We start from the raw sequence: 19,710 nt of genomic DNA, 5'->3' as shown, positions 1-19,710 counted from the left end.
AATGCAAATATTTTAGTTAATATATATTATTCCTCCACAGGATAGGCAAAATTCACTGTAGGGCTACATTGTATATGACATTACATTATTATGTTTTTTTTAAGTGTGCAGGAGTAGGGGGTACATGGCTTCAGGTTAAATGTCTGAAGGGGTATGTGACATGAAAAGTGTGGGAACTACTGTTTTAGAGGTTTGCTGTAGCGCCATCTTGAGCATTATTGGCCTGTTTCTGCATCCATGGGACTGGAACACATGTTCAACTAATAAGAAAAGTCACAAATGTGATACCAACATCTTTATTGAAAATATGCAAAATTTTACCAGTCTACACAGTATGACAAAAGCTAGTGATAAACATATGTCGCATGTTCCACCAAATACCTACAAAAAATAATTGTTGACCGACACAAGTTTATGTCTCATAGGAAATGGGATGCAACTATAACAAGCATTAAAAAGATCTTACGAATGCAAAAACATCTATGTATATTAATATTATAGATTCACTCTCAATATGTATGTAAAGAAATAGTTTTTTAAAATTATATTTAAGCTTCAGGTTCTCCTTCAGTAATGGACTGCTAAGTATTAAAATCTTTTTTTTTTTGTGTATATTGGTTTAAACTTCCAACATTTTTGCTGCAGGCACTTATTTTCAATCAGGAATGCAAAAGCAAAGTCTGACTACGAGTGTCACAGTTTTAACAACAAACGCGTGTTTTCCCTGGAATGTCATCAGTGAGGAAACAAAAGACAAACACACACACACACACCTCAAAATCTCCAAAGGCTTCGTATGATGGCGTCCACTTTTTTATGTGCACGTCACAACAAAATGTAAAACTAAATATCTTCCTACTTTTCAGTACACGGCAACACACCCAGATTGGCACTATAGTGTTCAGCTGTCATCTTAATTAAAGAGAATCCTCAGTGTAACCACATCAAACAAAATAAACCTGAGCAAAAGAAACAAATCATAAAACATTGTAATAATTTAAACAAGACGCATTCTGTTCACATGATTTAGACAACTTAAACTAGTCGTACATTCATAGTAATCTGTTACTTTAATCAAGAGCATGCAACTCTTTAAAGTGCAGAAATCATTGGACAAAAAAAAAAAACCCTCAAGTTACTAATTCCAAACCAAATAATAGATAATCTAAAAATGTCTGTATTTTAGTGCCGTCAGTCATAAATACTAATATAATAGGATTGGTTTACAAGTCAATGCAGAACTAAGGACAATAACACAATGGCAGCATGTTGTGTTTCACAGAGAGTGTTAGTGAATTTAATGTGTGTAATACTTAGAACTGGAATGCTTCATATAGAGACACACAAACCAAAGTTTCAGTTGTAAACTGAATTTTAAAAGGTGTTCCTTTGAGAAACTTTGACTTTTAGATTCTTCTGTTGTCACTGAATCTTGTTCTAGCGTCGGTTCACTTAGGTCCGTATGTGTGTTTGTGTTCAAAACCACAACTTGGAGTGTGTGGTTGAAATTAAAGCTTTTATTTTTCTACCTTTTAGTCTTTAAGTTCACACTTTGTCCATAAATCCAACCTGAGCGTCATATTTAACATAACACATTGAAGTGGAAAACAAACATTAATGTTCTCCGTTCTTGTTGAGATCCACACACACACACACACACACACACACACACACACACACACACACACACACACACACACACACACACACACACACACACACAAATACAAAATGTTGTTCAACAATAGTCATTTAACACATAATGTGGGTTTGGCATATGTTTAAGTGCAAGTACAGAAAGGTCGGCCTTTCCTGGTTCTACAGAGAGAGCGTCACATTAATCCCACAGTCTGACACTATGCAGAGCTGCCGTAGTGAAGCACGTAGTAGTCATGGACGTACATCAGCACGGCAACGGGCTGTCCAATGATCAGAGAGATCCACACAGCTGCGTTGCCATAGTTTCCGTTCAGGAAGCGACTCACGAACAAAGCCAGAGGGACCTGTAGTGATGCACGTACCGTACAGATCAGTGAAAGTGTAGATTCCTGGAGGATGGAAGAGAATGTGTGAGTCTGTCTTACCTGAGCCATCATTCCCATAAAGGCCCACAGTCTGAACATCCTCAGAGGGATACTCACCAAGTACTGCACCAATAAGACATAATACATCAGACAAGCATGGGTTAAACTTTACTTTTCAACAGTTTGAGGCACACGTGGTCAATATTTATTAGACAAATCCTAAAATCATCATTTGACTCTTTTGTCTTGCTTCTAGTTACCCTCGGCCGAAGGGTATTGTCATCAGTTCGTCATCTGTATGTGTGTGTAGAGTGGTGTAGGTTTTTTTAAAACAATACCCACCAACCATTCTCACACCAAAACATTGGTACCAACGGGGAGATTCCAGGTAGTGGAAAAAAAAATTCAGTTCAGTCGATTTTTGGCGAAAAAACAGCATTTTTGAGGATTTTGAAAAAAAACTTTGTGGTTTACTGATTATAAAGAAGGAAAGGAGGTGGACCATTGATACCTTACTGTAAGGTGACATTCACTCAGGGCTCTTAATTAGTGGCAACATTTTTTATCTTTGTGTTTGTCACAGAAACTACTACGTAATAAAATTCTATTCATAAAGTAATCATATTTAATCATGTTTTATTCCTCTACTGGCATTATAAATGTAGTGGATGAACTATGAATTCACTGAAGTACTTAGCTTGGTCACAATAAATCAATGTAAATTATTTTTTCGAGAGTTAGTATTTTGAGGATTTTTCAAATGTCAGGCCGAGGGTTTTCAAGTGCGGGCACGTTATGTTTTTTTTTAGTCTTCATAATTCCTGCCATAAAAACTACATCTTACAACGTAATAGGGGTGTACTGTGCATTGTCATGAATCTGGACAATACGATACAAAACAGTACAATATATATCACAATATCAATAATTACACATTTCACCTTTACAAGTACAAATTGGTATGAAATACAATTTGTTTTTTATTTTTTTAACTTGCGAGAATTAAATTGTTTTTCCGTTAAAAAACATGAATAAAAAAAATCCATGTGGACTTTTTTTTTTTGGATCCAAACAATAATCCTGTGGTGAAATATTAAGTTATAACTCTGAAGCTTTACTAGTACTACTACAAAATGGTCTACTTGTAGAGGATTTTTCCTTACTAACACGTGCATATGTATATACGTATATGTGACTGTACCTATAATTTTGTACTAATGTTTGCTGACATTTCCAAATAATAAATACCTAAATATCTAAAAAAAAAAAATGGTTGAATTTACTTAGTTGAAATTTAGGTAAATCTGATTTGGCTTTTTTTATGCATTTAAATGTCAAATAAAAGTGTCCGTTTACCTCATGAAAAAAGGCAGAAACCAAGAACACGGCAGACTGAGCCAAGAACTTATTGGTCCCCTTCCTCAGCATGGGTTTATAAAAATGTCTGCAAGCCATAAAGGAAAATGAATGCATTCAACTGCAGGTCTCTCTTATGAATATGAAACATAGATATATATATATATATATATATATATATATACATTCACCTCAGGCACCATTTGTGCACTGGAATATTCCAGTTGGCCCAGAAATAAGTGACAGTCTCTGAGTTCCTGTAAAGAGCACATAAGGAACTTTTATTTTGAAGGTATCATTCAAAGTGTAACATTTCCAGCTCTCCTCACCACCAGTCCCTGTAAAACTCCCGGTCTCCAAACTGCAGCAGCTCTGCCATGAAGTTCAAAGAGGAGTGGAAAAACCAGTAGAAGAATATCAGCCATATTAGATGGTTGGGAACCTGGGAGGGAAATGAGTCGTAGTATTAGTGAAGGCTTGGATCATTAAAGCATTCTTCATCGTGATATTTACCGCTAGTTTCAGCAAGCGCTCCACCATTCTAGAAAAATCCATTTCCTGTTAGACACACAGTAAATTAGATATCAAATGACGGGCAACTCGCAGATTAGTGTGTAGGTCCATTGTTTTTAAATCATTGGACCTTTTCTTCAATAATGACGTAATGAGAGCAATCAAACTGTCTCTAATAATAATAATAATAATAATAATAATGCATTGGATGTATAGAAGGCATTTTATAGACATTCAAAGCACTTTACATTGCATTATTATTTCACTCCACACAGTGGACAGAAATTTAAGATATGTCGCAATTTATTCATTTTTTAATAATAATAAAAAACAGTATTTCTCTCCAAAATGTATTTACATTTTTTACGTGTTAATGTATTTATTTTACCAATGTCTGCATACGTTGTCACAGGTTAACACTACCTGTAGTGTAGTGCACTTCTATGTGCAGTTGAATTAAATGTTTGTATGATTCATAAATTGTTTCTAAAAATGTTTGATTCAACTTTTGTTTTTGACAGGGAAAATGGGGGAATTAAAATCAATCGTTACCACTGAATCGCAATATTTAATAAATCAAAATCAAAATGGCAATATAAATTGAATGGGCACCCAAGTATCGTGATGAAATCAAATCGGGACAAAAGCATATAGCTCTAGCAATTAACTTTGTGTGTGTGTGTGTGTGTGTGTGCGTGTGTGTGTGTGTGTTCAATCAGACGTACCTGGAAAGGTTTCATTGAGTTCTGAATGGTTGGAACCATCCACTGAAAATACACACATTTGAATTTGTTAAAACTCTCATAATTAGGTGATTATTGCTTTTAAATGACTGTAAAATGGTTCTACAGTGCACAGATAGCCTGTATTTACTGTGTCCCATACCTGCTGTATCAAACCCACCAACAACTGCATTAGGAAAAGCTGAAAAACAGGAGAAGTAGCACATCCACACATTTATCATTGAGTGGATCACAGACTGCAAAGTTCCTTCGTTCTCACCATTTCTAAAAGTCGTCTCATCAGGAATCTTTTACGAATCCGAGACGACCGAGGGAAGTTGAGCTGGTAGCAGAGAGTCGGGGCGAAGACAAAGTAGTACATGTCTGAAAACACAAGGAGAATCCGCTCTTTAAACGTGCACAGACACACAAGTGTAATCGCTAAGGTAAACAGACAAGTGTTTCATTTTTAAATAAAAACTGATTTAAAACCAAAATACTCAGTGAATTATTCTGAATATTAGTAGAAGTCATGAGATCTCAAAGCCGTACAGCAGATATGGGCAACTGATGGCCTAGGGCCACATGCAGCCGTTGGCCTTGATGTCAACACAAAATGATGCCAAAAATGCACAAAAATGACTAACCAAACAATTTAAAAAAAACAAAATCACACCAAAAATACACAAAACAACAACAAATTACATAGAATAACAGAAAATATCCAAAAGAAAAAAACAAAACAAAGACTTTATTACTATGTATTCATGAGGTTTCAGAAAGGTTAACAAAGGCTGTTCTTTTGTGTTTTTAATATTTAAAAAAAAATCTCCTTTACCTCTGTGTGTCAGGTTGCCTGGGTAGGACACGTGTGTTTGAACAGCTGATCCATTGGAACGAGCCACATTTGGACCTAAAAAAAAACCATCAGGCCATCAATTCATATTCAGTCTCTTATCTCAGACATCACACTGCATTAATCATACTTTTCTTTAAATAATCTTTATATTTTTACTGGTGCATTAACATTTGAGTGTGTGTTTACTAGCTCACCACTAGGTGGTGGTAACAGCACGTTAACGTGAACACTCACATGAATATGATCGGGTCAGTCTTTTGGCTTTGGCTTGTCTGATTTCTCGACACCACCTGTTGGCGTCTTTGTAAGAATACAGCTTGAGGAACAGCACCGTGTAGATCCCTAAGGAGATCACACCACCCACTGACACACACACACACACACACGCCATGTGATCTCAACTGTTTTATTCTTGATACTGATATATAAGTGGGTGTTTGTACATGTGGGTGTACCTGAGGTCATGGAGGTGACAGTAAGTGCAGTTGCAGCAGGAATGACCAGAATACAGCTAAGGTTAAAGATGTGAAGAATCAGCCCCGTTGTTTCAGAGATGGTTCCCTGAAAATCAACTTTTTATAGTTAAGTCGACACAATAACGGACTTCTAATTCATTTCAATGTCATTTCTGTCTCAGGTGTTTTAATGCATCTAATGTAGATCAGAACTGATGCTTTTGTTCCAGCACAGAGCAGTGAAGACAGACTATAGCCGTCCATGTGAAGCAAATTCAGCCATTTTCTTCTAAACACATGAAATAGGTCATAAATGTATTTCCTTAAAACATGTAAAAAGCCATTCCACCATTTAGAATTTAATTGTGGATCTGGGCTTCACAAACTGTGTTTCTAATTTCTGTGTTCAGGATTTAATGGGCGGGTCAGACATTATAGCCGTGTTACGTAACGGAGCCATCATTAGCGTTAACCCAACCCCGCTGCTGAAGCGCAACAAACTTCTGTGGCCTCCAGCGGGCGCAAATTCGGCCCCTAGCCGAAAACAAACCACATATTCAGACTCAAAGGGAATAAAACGCATCCGCTGGTGCCACAGTTCTAACTCTACCTGAGAGAGATGCACATATTCAGACATTTCCACTGACACCTCGTTTGGCCCGATCTGAGCATTTTTGGAGAACTATCGACGCCGGAGCAGCCTTCACACTGCTCTTTCTCATAGACACAGTAAGGAGGCAGCGTCCTTCCCGCAAGTGGGCGTGGTTCCAGCGCCTCTAACTGACACGCCCCCAGTGTTTTAGAGCAGAGGTTCTCAACTGGTCTCACCTCGGACCCATATTTTCCCGCGCTCATTAAATCGCGACCCACTTTTTTTCAGAATTCAGCCAACCAAAGTTAGTTTTTCAAAAATGGCTGTTGAAAACACACATATAATCATGTTTTAAATATAAATCTATATTTTATCCTGTGAGACACGCATTTCACAGCATACCTGTCAAAAGAAAAGTTTATTTTAAGATAAAAGACAAGCAACACAATGAACATCAAGTATTAATTTGGTTTTGACCAGCTGTCCATGACCCACACAGTCCAGGTCCACGACCCAACTTTGGGTCCCAACCCACCAGCTGAGAATCACTGTTTTAGAGCAAAGAGAAGTGCTTGTTTTTTCATTATTTTGAGACCTAATTTTACATAGTTAGCCATTTTTTTCATCTTTCAACTTTGACTGAGTGGTCAATGACACATGTTTCTGTGGTGTGACAAACTCATAACATAAATGTACTTTAATTATGGGTCCCATTGTGTTCATACTCTCTCCTCAGTAACTGATCATATGACTGTGCACATCAATACTCAGTCTTACCACAGCCAGACGTCTCTCTGTATACAAAGCTGCCAGGATGAAGACATTTGACACTGAAACACACAAACAAACAGAACATTACAACTACTTACATACTTCAAATTTTATGTTCCACTTGTTTTTTAAATTATAGTTCCGGTCATCTTTTACCATTCCTGAAGACAAGTTCCATTTATCTCTCTTATTTTCATGTTGCCAAATATGTAATAGAGGCAGTTTTAGGGGGATTACACAGCCCAAGCTGACAGGACCCTATTGTTATCCTGCATGTTCTTCTTCTCCTGAGGAAATCATACTTCCCATGAGCAAACAATCACAATTTTTTTTGCACAAAGGTTAAGTCCCAGATTGCCTCAGCTGCAAAAAACAGGCCAATATTCTTAAAGGTGGTGCTACAGCAAGCCTCTAAAGTTTAAAACTTTGAAAATACACAACAACTCAACCACACGTGCTGCAGATTTGAAACTTTCACCAAAATGTGGCCCCGATACTGGATAAACTTTTGTAAATTTAAACTTACTGCAAATGATTAAGTCTAGCACTCTGTTTCAATGAAAATATAAAGCTTATTAAATCTCCTCCCACATTTTTTGCTCAATTGACACCAAACTTGCTACACAAATGATTCACACAGATTTTTGAATGATCAAAATGTAAACATACACTACATACATATTAAAAATGACAAAAATGTTGAGTCATTGTAGATGATGTTTAGAAAATAGCAGAATTTTATCTCTATTTTTTATTTTTTTACAGCATTTTGAAATTTGCTACTATGTTTTCGAGTCATGGTCAATGTTTACAAAATATCTATATTTTTATCAACATTTTCATTAAATTCCGCTCTCATGCAAACAACTGGAGTCAAAGCAAAACTGGCGTTTATAAACATCAGTTTTTTAACTTATGGAGCTAATACCTGTATATCATTGTTAAAATGAAAGTGTATTTTCAGATTTTTCTTTCTTGAAAATTTAATTTTTGACAGCCTTCCTTTACACGCTAACAGACTTGTTTTGCCTAAAATTGACTGGCCCCGACCATTGCTGCGCAGTAGCTATAATTTAAGTCTAATCTTGTGAAGTATTCTGGCAGTATACGCCTGATTAGAAAATTAGACACTGGCTGTCACTAACTTCTAGAAAAGTCTTAAGAATAAGAATTACAACTCCAGTAACCAGGATTAAAGGTGGGTAATACAAACAACCTGTGTTTGCTCAACTCAACTCAAACATCCTCCCTAACGTTTTAAGGTCAATGTCCAGTGAGTAAAAGAGAGTTGCATACCGATGATCAGGCATGCTGCTGGCCAGCTATAGGGGTCCTTCAGGAAGAGAGATACCACTTGGATAGGGTCTACCAGGATGCCATATCTGTGAAAGAAAAAGGGCTTTAAAAGACAATCCTCCAAACCTGCTTTAAATCAGTGTTTTTCAACCTTGAGTGACCCCATTTTCATATCAAAAATTTCTGGCGACCCCAAAGACACAGTTTTTTATCATGTTTGTTTTACTGAATTACAAATACAGATTTGTTTAAACACATTTTTTAAAGTGCATTTTATCATAAAATAATATTTGAGAAAGTGAAAGTAGATAATACAGTTAAGATTGTGTCTTGTTTTAATTTTTTTTAAATATGTTTCTTAAATCAGTAATTATTATTATTATTATTATTGTACATCAATTTTTTATAGCACTTTTCTGGGTACTCAAAGTCACTTTACAATGAAGGGAGAAGTGTTGGGGTTCGGTGCCTTGCTCAAGGGCACCTTGGCAGTGCTCGAGAAGTGCCACGTTACCTCTCCAGCTACCAGAACAACTTCTTCAATTATATATATATATTTTTTTTTTTTATCATTTACTAGACATTTCAGGTGACCCTATTTAAATTTCAGGGGACCCCACATGGGGTCACGACCCCAAGGTTGAAAAGCCCTGCTTCAAATGGCGGCCTGTAATTTCTGCTGTATTTTGTGGGAAGTGTTCACCAGGCGGACTTTATTTCATAGAAAATGTCTCTTTTTTACTTAAAATGTCAGTTTTATAGTCATTTATACCAACATTCGCTGTAACAAGCAGAGAAGAAAATAAAATCCGTTTTCCAATTCATTGCATTTTGGCTAATAGTTTTTTTGTGTGTGGCATACCGTAGGTATTGGTGCTCGAGATCCACAAGTATGCATATACTGTACAAGTATCGGTAAAAGCAGTATCGTGCACCCCTAGGTTTTACTTAATCTTTCCCGTGATTTTTGTGATCTATTTGATGTGTCGGTCACTCCCATTCTGTCCGTATTCTGGCGATTCCGTTGAAGCCAGAATATCAACGTCGACATTTTTTTGTCAACAACTTTTAATTTGGGAAAACATCAGTCGTGGAGAACAACTTTTGGAATGAGATTCACATCTGCAACAGTAGTGGTTTAAGTATTAAAAACCAAAGATTAAGTTTGTGTGGGAGTGCACATATACTCACTTTATAATGTTTTCCAAAAAGAGGCGAGCATTACTCAGCACCTGAGAAACACAAGCAAAAAAAACAGATAGAATGAAAGGTTCATGTGGTTTCACTCAAACTGCTTATTAAGGAAGTGATAGCTGCCATTTTCTTTTCCACGCAGCTTTGTTCATAATTTTCCCGCAGATTGAATAATGTTAAAGTAGTCCGATATGTTTCAAATCTCAAAAATAGTCTTGGAACACACACAGCTCACAAAGCAAAGTTTTATGCCGAGTAATTCCCTCGGAGAGCAAGGAAATGAAGTCAGATGCAGCGCTGCATCTTTTTTTATTAGAAATGTTTTTGTGCCGGAAACATTTGTAGCTGTCACTCCCTTGTGGTGCAGCTTATCCTGTTGAAAAGTGTCAAGTGAACCATGTTTATGGGTTTATTGTGCATCAAAGTTCAAAGTGTGTTTCCAGATTTATCTCTGTCATCAGGAGTGTGAGCTGCTCGCAGATAAACCCTGCCTCAGCAGCAATGTAGGAGTCATACTGAATGAACTGTCAAAAACTGTCTTCTTTTTGCATTATCATTATTAAATAAGAGTGATTTTTAGCCTCAGTGAACTTCTGTAAAGACAAGACCAGGATTAAAGTGTGGATAAAAACAATTACGGGTCATTCCATGTTGTTTCCACAAATTTTCAGGATATCCCACGCACTGTGGGCTTAATAATTCAATGGGCACACTGTAAATTTTTATTTTGATAGGATTAATACTTTTTGAGATATGGACAATTTAGTGAGAGGGGTATGTGTCGATTTTTGTGCATCCTTATTTTTCTTCCATTTTCAGCTTCCACTATCTCAGGAACTACATCACACAGGAAACCAATACAGCTCCGCCTACTCTCTCAGAATATATAAATATATTAAATATACATCCTATCTGGTGGACATGCCAGCCCCTCAAAATTGGAAAAAAGTTTGTCTAGGTTTCCTGCTTGAACATGTTTGGGCCTTCAGTAAACAACTTTGCATATGCCTCACTGCACTGTAATTTTTTCAGTTTTGAGCTACTGTATGTACATAGACTGTTCAAATCATTAATGATTAGTCACACGTATACATTGGTTCTTGGGTGACAGTCTCTTGAAATCCAAAGAAATATTTTATTTTCATTGGCCAATAACCGCACGTGGGAACGCAAGAAAAAAAATCTGATCAGTGTTTTAATTTTTATTCTTCATTCTACATCTCAATTTTTATTTTGGACCCCAACTTTGGGTTATTAACTGTTACTAGTGAGAAACTAATAAACAACAAATGATTGTAAGACACAGAGGCAAGCTACAATGGCCTGATGTAAAGAATTTTCAATATTCAGGAGTGGTGAAATAACCCTTATGTGCCTATTGAATGATAAGGGAACATTAGGTAAACATTTCAGAATTTTTTTGAGACCAAAGTGCATGGGCCATTCGTGAAATGACATGGAATGAACCTCAAACACAATTGGACTGTAGCCATGCTTTTATCAACTCCTAACCTCAGATGAAAAGATGACTTGTCATTCAACCCAATGTGACTAATGATGACATTCACGTTAATCTTTAAAGTCCGTGTAAAGCAAATTCAGCCATTTTCTTCTAAACACATGAAATAGGTCATAAATATATTCCTTAAAAGTAAAAAGCCATTCAACCATTTAGAATTTAATTGTGGAGCTAGGATTCACAAACTGTGTTTCAAATTTCTGTGTTCAGGATTTAATGGGTGGGTCAGAAATCATTAGCCATCATTAGCATAAACCGCAATTTGGCCCCTTAGATGAAAACAAACCACATATTTGGACTCAGGGGAAAAAAACACATACAGTATGCTGGTGCTACATTTTCCATGAAATGAGCACTTTTTTTGCACCGCGATTGTGTGTTTCGCCTCTAGCGGGTGCAGTTCTGTTTCTACCCAGGAGGGATGCACATATTCGGACTCGGGCGGAGCAGACCTTTCTGCTGACACCTCGTTTGGCCCGATCCGAGCACTTTTGGAAAACCAATGGGAGACGCACTATCGAGCCGCTTTCACACTGCTCTCTCCCATAGACACAGCACACAGAGGTGGCGCCCTTCCTGCGTGTGGGCATGGTTCCAGCGCCTCTAACTGACACGCCCCCAGCGTTGCAGACCTAATTTATATACTGAACAATTTTTTTTTCCTCTTTCAAATTTGGCTCAGTGGTCAATGACACATTTCTGTGGTGTGAGACCAAAGTGCATGGGCCATTTGTGAAATGACATGGAATGAACCTTACACACAACTGGACTGTAGCCATGCTTTTATCAACTCCTAACCTCAGATGACAAGATGACATTCAACCCAATTCTCCTCTCTGTATAATGTGACTAATGATGACATTCACGTTAATCTTTAAAGTCCACGTAAAGCAAATTCAGCCATTTTCTTCTAAACACATGAAATGGGTCATAAATATATTCCTTAAAACCAGTAAAAAGCCATTCAACCATTTAGAATTTAATTGCGGAGCTGGGCTTTACAAACTGTGTTTCAAATTTCTGTGTTCAGGATTTAATGGGCGGGTCAGAAATCATGGCCACGTTACGTAAACGGAGCCATCATTAGCGTTAACCCGACACTGTTGCTGAAGCACAACAAACTTCTGTGGCCTCCAGCGGGCACAATTCGGCCTCTAGCCAAAAACAAACCACATATTCGGACTCAGGGGAATAAAACACATCCGCTGGCGCCATATTTTCCATGAAATGAGCACTTTTTTTTGCACCGCGATTGTGCGTTTCGCCTTTAGCGGGCGCAGTTCTGACTCTACCCAGTAGAGATGCACATGTTTGGACTGGGGTGGAGCAGACCTTTCTGCTGACACCTCGAACACTTTCGGAAAACCAATGGGAGAAGCACTATCGAGCCGCTTTCACACTGCTCTCTCCCATAGACACAGTACACGGAGGCGGCGTCCTTCCTGCGCGTGGGTGTGGTTTCAGCACCTCTAACTGACACGCCCCCAACATTTCAGAGCAGAGGAAAGTGCTTGTTTTTTCATGATTTTGAGACCTAATTTTATATTCTTAGCGATTTTTTTTATCTTTCAAATTTGGCTCCGTGATCAATGACATGTTTCTGTGGTGGTACAAACTCGTAACACACATTTATTCCTGCTTTACACGGACTTTAATGTTGGTAACAAACTGTAATTTTTCTCAAACTTGATGCATGGATCAAACATTTTCCAGGCTTAATAATCATTTATTCACATAAGTTTCATAACTTGACCTTGTGATAACCAAACCTATTTGGTTCATCATGTATTCATCCTTATGAAAGCTCAGGGGATAATATCAGGTTAGGTAGGGATAAAAATAGTGCTGTTGGAAGGGTTCCTGAGCATACTGAAGACTACAGCTAAGCATAGCTGCATGACTTTGAAGGTTGATATCCAATTCAAATGGAGAGGCTGATCTTAGAATGAAGGACGAGCCAAAAAATTATTTAAAGCAGTTTCTGTCCGTTTTGAATCATTAGGTGTATTTCCATTACCCTTGGAAATGCGCAAAATCTAAATAGCGGAATAAAAACGGGTAATGAAAACACATCATATCGCTAAAAAGTTTTTTCGCTTTCATTCGGAGCTATTTCCAACGTTTCGATAATGAAATGTGTTGCAACACTTTTTCCGAAAACCAAACGTCACATGACGTGACGTACTTGTTCACATGACCACTTCTCTCCGAGAAAACATGGCGCGTTATGTGTGGGCAAAAGGGGAGGCCGAGATATTTCTTGACATTATAATTAAAAATGATCACTGCCACATTAGACGTGAAACAACAAAGGAATACACAGTGTTATAAGCAGGTTCTGAGCGTCCGTCTTCCTGCAGCTAAGTCTCTCCCTACTGTTGCTCACTATTGTTCTCCGTTTGAGTAACATCACTTGATCAAGTCTTTTCTAACATTCCACACTACATAATAAGTGATAAAAGTATGTATGTTTCCTGCTGATATCGCATTGTATCGTATCGATATCGGAAGTGAAAAAGTTGTATTGGGACATCCCTAGTTTTAACTTAAGTGGGCCACAGATTTTAGGTGGGAGAAAAAGAACAATTTTAATGTAAATTGTGCAATAATTTTCAAAATCAGTGCCTTCAAAAATTCCTGATTTTATAACCAATATTGGGTGTAATTTAAAGGAATCGTGTGTGAGAAATTGCATTTGTGGGAAAACTTTTTACTTTTTTTTTTTTTTTTTACATTTTGCAATTAAAAATGACTGCATTCATGTGATATAAACAAAAGAAAACTGCAAACCCATAAAAATATTGTGGAGTTTTATTATATTGGTGAATTTATGATACCTAGAACTGGATTATTTGGTCATTTACACAATAATTAATGTTTTCTCTGTCATTTTTACTGTCGCCTGCGGACCGAATTTGATGCTCCAAAGGGCTGGATTTGGCCCCCGGGCCTTAAGTTTGACATGTGGTGTAAACAATAAATGCTGAGTATAAAATTAAAGGGCAAAACTGGTCCATTTTTCCTCGTCCCTAAAGAAACATACACTCTCTCTGTTTCAGCTGAATGTTCTGGCCATCAAGGACGAATTTCAAAGCACGCACGCACGCACGCACGCACGCACGCACGCACGCACGCACGCACGCACGCACGCACGCACGCACGCACGCACGCACGCGCACACACACACACACACACACACACACACACACACACACACACACACACACACACACACACACACACACACACACACACACACACACACACACACACACACACACACACACACACACACACACACACACACACACACACACACACACACACACACACACACACACACACACACAAGGCTCTGTGGTTCCACTTCACAGTCTTATGAGCTAATCCTAAACGCTTGCTCCAAAACCTCAGAAGTGAGCAGTGTGCGCTGTCCCTGGTCGCCACAGAGCGGACGACTTGGTCGTCACAGTAATATAAACTTTTAAAGACGGGATTAATCCTTTCACAGAGAAAAAGAAAAAAAAAACAACTGCAAACTTGGTTGGAGTTGGAAGACGCAAATAACTCACAAACATTATTAAGAAGACTTTATAAAAAATATCTACAAAGGACTTGAAGAACATCATTGTTTGGGGGAAACGTCTATTTAAATCACAGGCTGCGCTATTCCAATGACATCTTCAACTAAGTGTGGATACACAAACAGTGGATTTTGTTTGGTGGTTAGATGTTGGAGGGCACTGCAGGGGGGCTTTAGACACAGAACATCTGACACTAAAGTGTTGTAAGGCCACATTTTTGAAGCGAGCCTGGTTGTCCTGCATCGACCTCAGCTCACTGAGCCATAATCATGGCTCACATTTCTGTGACCAGGAGAATAAACAGCTGCGATTCTCCATTAAACACCAGCTTTATGAGTAAATAATTACTCCTGAGTGTAACACAGTTACAGAGGAAACGTCATCGTCAACGTTGGTGCAGAAAGTTCCTCCTGTAGCTTTAAAATAGATAGAAACACTGTTCTGCTTTGTAAGCGCTTTATGCTGTTGTTCTCAAGAGGTGTTTTTAGGTCAATTTGTTTTGTTTGTCAGTTTATTTTCGAATATGTACAAAAAAATATGACAAGAATTTCATCATTACAGAGGAACAATGGAGCTTTTTTCAGTTTTGCATATTCAAAAAAAGGGGGTCATAGTCTACTAAATCAGTGTTTTCCAAACCTTTTTAATTAATAGATGAACTACTATTAAGAATGAAAAAAAAATATTATATTTAAAACGTAAATGTAGAGTAAAGAGATTTTACCTGTGGTTAATCTCCAGGTGTTGGGAGATGTAACACACACACAAACCTAAACCAAATAGACATTCCACTGAATCCAGGAGGGTGAGTACAAATGCTTTTAGATGAATCCTCCTCTCCTATCAGGACTTTTTTTTTTTTTTTTAAATTGATTTATTTCAAACTAGGCAATAAAACAAAACTTGTACAAAAAAAAAAGGAAATGCATTCTATGCAAATGTATGTAAAAGTCTGTATCTGGCTCTTGAAACACGATACAAAAAATAAAACATAAATGCCCAAAATGGAGTGGGATGAAGTAAAACTTATTTGAACCAACCTTAGTGTAAAAAAAATAAAAAATAAAAATTGAGAATAAAAAAAAAAATCACACATTTGCACATTACATGAGGTTATATATATATATTATATAAAATAAGTACAAAGCACTTCACCCAGTCTATGACACATGGCCAAATGAACTCACCAGCATAACAACACACCAGTTGAGTATTCCTCTGTAATTGCTGAAGCCACTGGCTGAGCTTAAAAGAGACTCCTGCACAGCATGACAACTGTAAAGACACACATGGGAACATTTGAAATAGTTATTCATTTTGTATGGTGACATTTTAAACTATATCTAATCTAAATCTAAATATATCAGTTATCCAACTGACTGATTTAACCAGTCTGTGTTTGTTTTTACATTGTGGTTCCATCAGTAAATACTGACAGGCACATTTATTCATTCACATTTAACATCTGATACTAACGAAGCCAATGATGAAAGTAACAAACATAGCAGAACTGAGACTTTCTAAACAAGTATGATTTACTACATCCTTTCTATATATATATATATATATATATATATATAGAAATATATATAATGTGTGTATATATATATATATATACACACATTACATTATATTACTGTTTAAATCACTAAAAATGAAGCATCAAGTTCAGTGTTTCAAATTGGAGCTGATATAACGGAATTCATCCTAAACATATGCTATATACATTTTAGTACTGGTTATAAACTGTTTTAGGCTCCAGGATTGATAATTTAGAGACGTTTTGTGCTGAGTTTGCATGTTCTCTGGAAACAGCTGATGGTGAAAGGTCCCCTCAATTCATGAATTGTAGTTTGCAAACATAAATATTGTTAAAATAATAATAGTACGACTTGCTTTTTCCTTCTTTAACGATACAAAGTCCCCTGTGAGACCACAGTGTACCCTCCAATGGACCGGATTTGGCTCACCGGACCTATATTTAACACCTTAAAACAGAAGTTCCCCAACCGTTTTCGGATTGTGACCCTATTTTAATTTAACGCAACCTTAACATATAGTTTTGGTCAAGATCGGCCAACACTAAATAATATAATAAAAATAATAATAATATAAAAGTATCAACTAGAATTTTTCAGGGGGTCCCATTTAAATTCCAGGTGACCCCACATGGGGTTACGACCCCAAGGTTGAAAAACACTGCTTTAAAAACTAAATGCTTTGTGTTCCTGTTCTGTTTTTTTTTTTAATTTACTTTTTTTTTTATTTAAAGTTGACAACACACACAAACACAAAATGTATTTATAATAAAAAATATACTAAATGAGTAAAATAAAACAAAACTAAACAATATTTATACAAAAAGTACACAGAATGACAACAGAAATGCACAAAAATATACAAAAAGGCCCTAAAAACACATGATATGACTCTAAAAAACATTGACATTACAAAAAAAAATGTGAAAATGACTCAAAAACACACACACACACACACACACACACACACACACACACACACACACACACACACACACACACACACACACACACACACACCAAAACCAAACAGAAAAGAAAATAATTTCAAGGTTAAAGTTCAGGAGGTTATATACAGTTCTTCAAAAATAGAGATAATTCTTGCAGCTTTCTTGCTGTTGGTGTATTTTATAGTGTCCAGGTAACGGAGCATTATTAAAACAATTAAAGCTTGTTTTTTTTCTGTCTATTTCATACAATGAATATGGAATTTGACCAAAATAATCTGTTCTGTTTTTTTTTTACGTTACGTCCCTACGTGACACTGACGTGTCCGTGTCTGTGAATGACCGTACCTGAGTCTGTCGCTGATGTCCTCCGCGGCGCTCTTCTGTTTCCCTGGACTGTGGTGGTCCGGCGGCTCACCTGAGTCTGACACCCCGGTCCCCCTGTCCCTGTTCCTGTCCACCTTAGAGCTGTTGCTCTCATGCTTCGACACTCCGTCTTTTGTCTTGGCGTTAGCGGGAAGCCGTCGTTGTTTCTCCCCCGCATCGTTCCACTTGCTCCCGTTGGCTCGCTGCTGTTTGCCGCTGGCCGGCTCACCACCACCGCCACCACCTCCTCCTCCTCCTCCGCTGCTGCTGCTGTGGATGGTCGTCCTCCTTCGCCTCGCAATGGGCCCTGACATCCCGCCACTGTCGCTCATTTCACGGGCTGCTCTCACACTGGCTTCTCCTCTTCACAAGCAGCATAGCTGCTCCTGCGGCTGTGTCAGTGTGTTTCTACTCGGTGTGTTTTACGTGGCTTACGTGTGGGGTGTAATAAATGTGCCGAGGTGCCAGGTCTGGTGAGAAGGAAGGAGGTTTTTACCGCTGTGGCTTAAGGTGCGTTTGACATGAGGGTTGCCAGGTTTGCGTTTTTCAGTAAGCACCCCCTATTTAGCCAATATATCAGAAAACAATGCAACTTTGAAAGGATAATTTGAAATACTATTTTTTTTTATTTAAAAAAAAAAAGGGGAAAAAACACTCACACACAATTTGATGCGTTTAAAATAAAAAAGCAATACAGTTAAAATTGAAAATCAGTTTACAAAACCATAAATAATCCACTATTTGACCAAAAATATGCCCACTATTCTTGTACTTGTTAACATATGTATACATGCTAAATTACATATTTTAATTTGCACTTTCTAATCATGTGGAAGGATATTACCATCACAAGATGTATCATTGAGGCAACAAGTAGTATATGGGGGGGTGGAAGGGTTCCAATTAAGAAAGAAGTCCAGAAAATCTCCTACACACCACATGATATTGTTTGGTTTTTATTTATTTCTTTAGTACTCCTATTGAGTTGAGTCCTTTTTATTTACTTATTTATGGTCCTTTTTCTTTTCCGCATATATTGTATTGTTATCGTGAGCTTATTATCATCTCTATCATATCATATATCGTGAACTAAGTGTATCGTCCCACCTCTATACCACTCAAAATCAGAATCAGAATTCCTTTATTAATCCCAGGTGGAAATTGCTTTTGTTACAGCCAATTAAGAAAAAAAAAAAAACACAAATAAAAGAATGAAAATGTTTAACAAACACGAAAGAAAGAATAAATGTTAAATAAGTGTATAATTAAGTAAAAAAACTGTTAAAAATAGGGATCAGATACACATACTTTACAGTAGTAAAAAATAAAGTAGGATGGATACTACTACTAATAATAATAATACAAATATGATACAGATATTTACAAAAATAATACAAATATACAAATATGATACAGATATTTACAACAATCAATCATCAATTTTCAGTATTATCATTGTCATCTGTGGGGAAAAAAATTCACTCTTGATGATGCCTGGGTGCAAACCAAACTTCAAAATGACGCCCATAAATAGCGATTGAAACTTTATTGTAAAGTTCCCAAGAGAGTCTGGCTGCAGACCTCCACTGTCGACACCTCTCAAAGTTCTTGAAAGTTAAATCTTTCAACAAATGATCTATTTTTATGTATTTATTAAAATAAACTGCAATGTGTTCAGAGTTTAAGATGGTTTCAGCAGGCCATGAATATGATTAAAAACATGCAGCTCATTAAAAAAGACGAGATGGAAAATTGAATTGAAAAACTGTTGGTATGTCTTGATCAATTATGCCATTGATCATTTATCGGCGTGAGCCCAGCATAGAGTGAAAATAAGAACTTATTTGCCATTACATTTCATTCATTTCTAATATCGAAATTGTATTAGACTTAAAACTAACGGACTTTGCAATATTGTTTGAGTAGTAATTGCAAATCGAACTTTAAAATCAAGAAAAAGGCGTTTAGAATTAC

The 19,710-nt window shown here is 37.1% G+C and overlaps 1 protein-coding gene across 1 annotated transcript; it reads right to left on the bottom strand.

The window, feature by feature from the left end:
• Positions 1 to 1,689: 1,689 nt before the first annotated feature.
• dgat1a (diacylglycerol O-acyltransferase 1a) lies at positions 1,690 to 18,068 on the bottom strand. The gene is made up of 17 exons (XM_028460820.1): positions 17,719 to 18,068; positions 16,073 to 16,160; positions 9,780 to 9,820; positions 8,589 to 8,674; positions 7,299 to 7,351; positions 5,930 to 6,035; positions 5,709 to 5,837; positions 5,454 to 5,528; positions 4,896 to 4,999; positions 4,779 to 4,817; positions 4,619 to 4,660; positions 3,894 to 3,938; positions 3,710 to 3,822; positions 3,572 to 3,637; positions 3,381 to 3,468; positions 2,085 to 2,147; positions 1,690 to 2,003 (listed from the first exon to the last, which is right to left on the bottom strand). Exons 1-17 carry the CDS (start codon positions 18,066 to 18,068, stop codon positions 1,857 to 1,859), a joined length of 1,635 nt encoding a protein of 544 aa, XP_028316621.1. The 3' UTR covers positions 1,690 to 1,856.
• Positions 18,069 to 19,710: the final 1,642 nt, after the last annotated feature.

The sequence above is a fragment of the Gouania willdenowi genome, chromosome 11, assembly GCF_900634775.1.
Source record: "Gouania willdenowi chromosome 11, fGouWil2.1, whole genome shotgun sequence".
Lineage (NCBI taxonomy): Eukaryota > Metazoa > Chordata > Actinopteri > Blenniiformes > Gobiesocidae > Gouania > Gouania willdenowi.
The sequence above is the reverse complement of the archived record's forward strand: the minus strand, read 5'-3'. Positions and strand labels throughout refer to the sequence as shown.

Coding starts and splice junctions, on each gene's coding strand:
- dgat1a (XM_028460820.1), bottom strand. CDS start 18,068: ATGAGCGACAGTGGCGGGATGTCAGGGCCCATTGCGAGGCGAAGGAGG. Junction 5,000..5,453: donor AGGCAACCTGACACACAGAG/GTAAAGGAGATT, acceptor TTGTGTTTTCAG/ACATGTACTACTTTGTCTTC. Junction 2,148..3,380: donor TTTCTGCCTTTTTTCATGAG/GTAAACGGACAC, acceptor TTATTGGTGCAG/TACTTGGTGAGTATCCCTCT.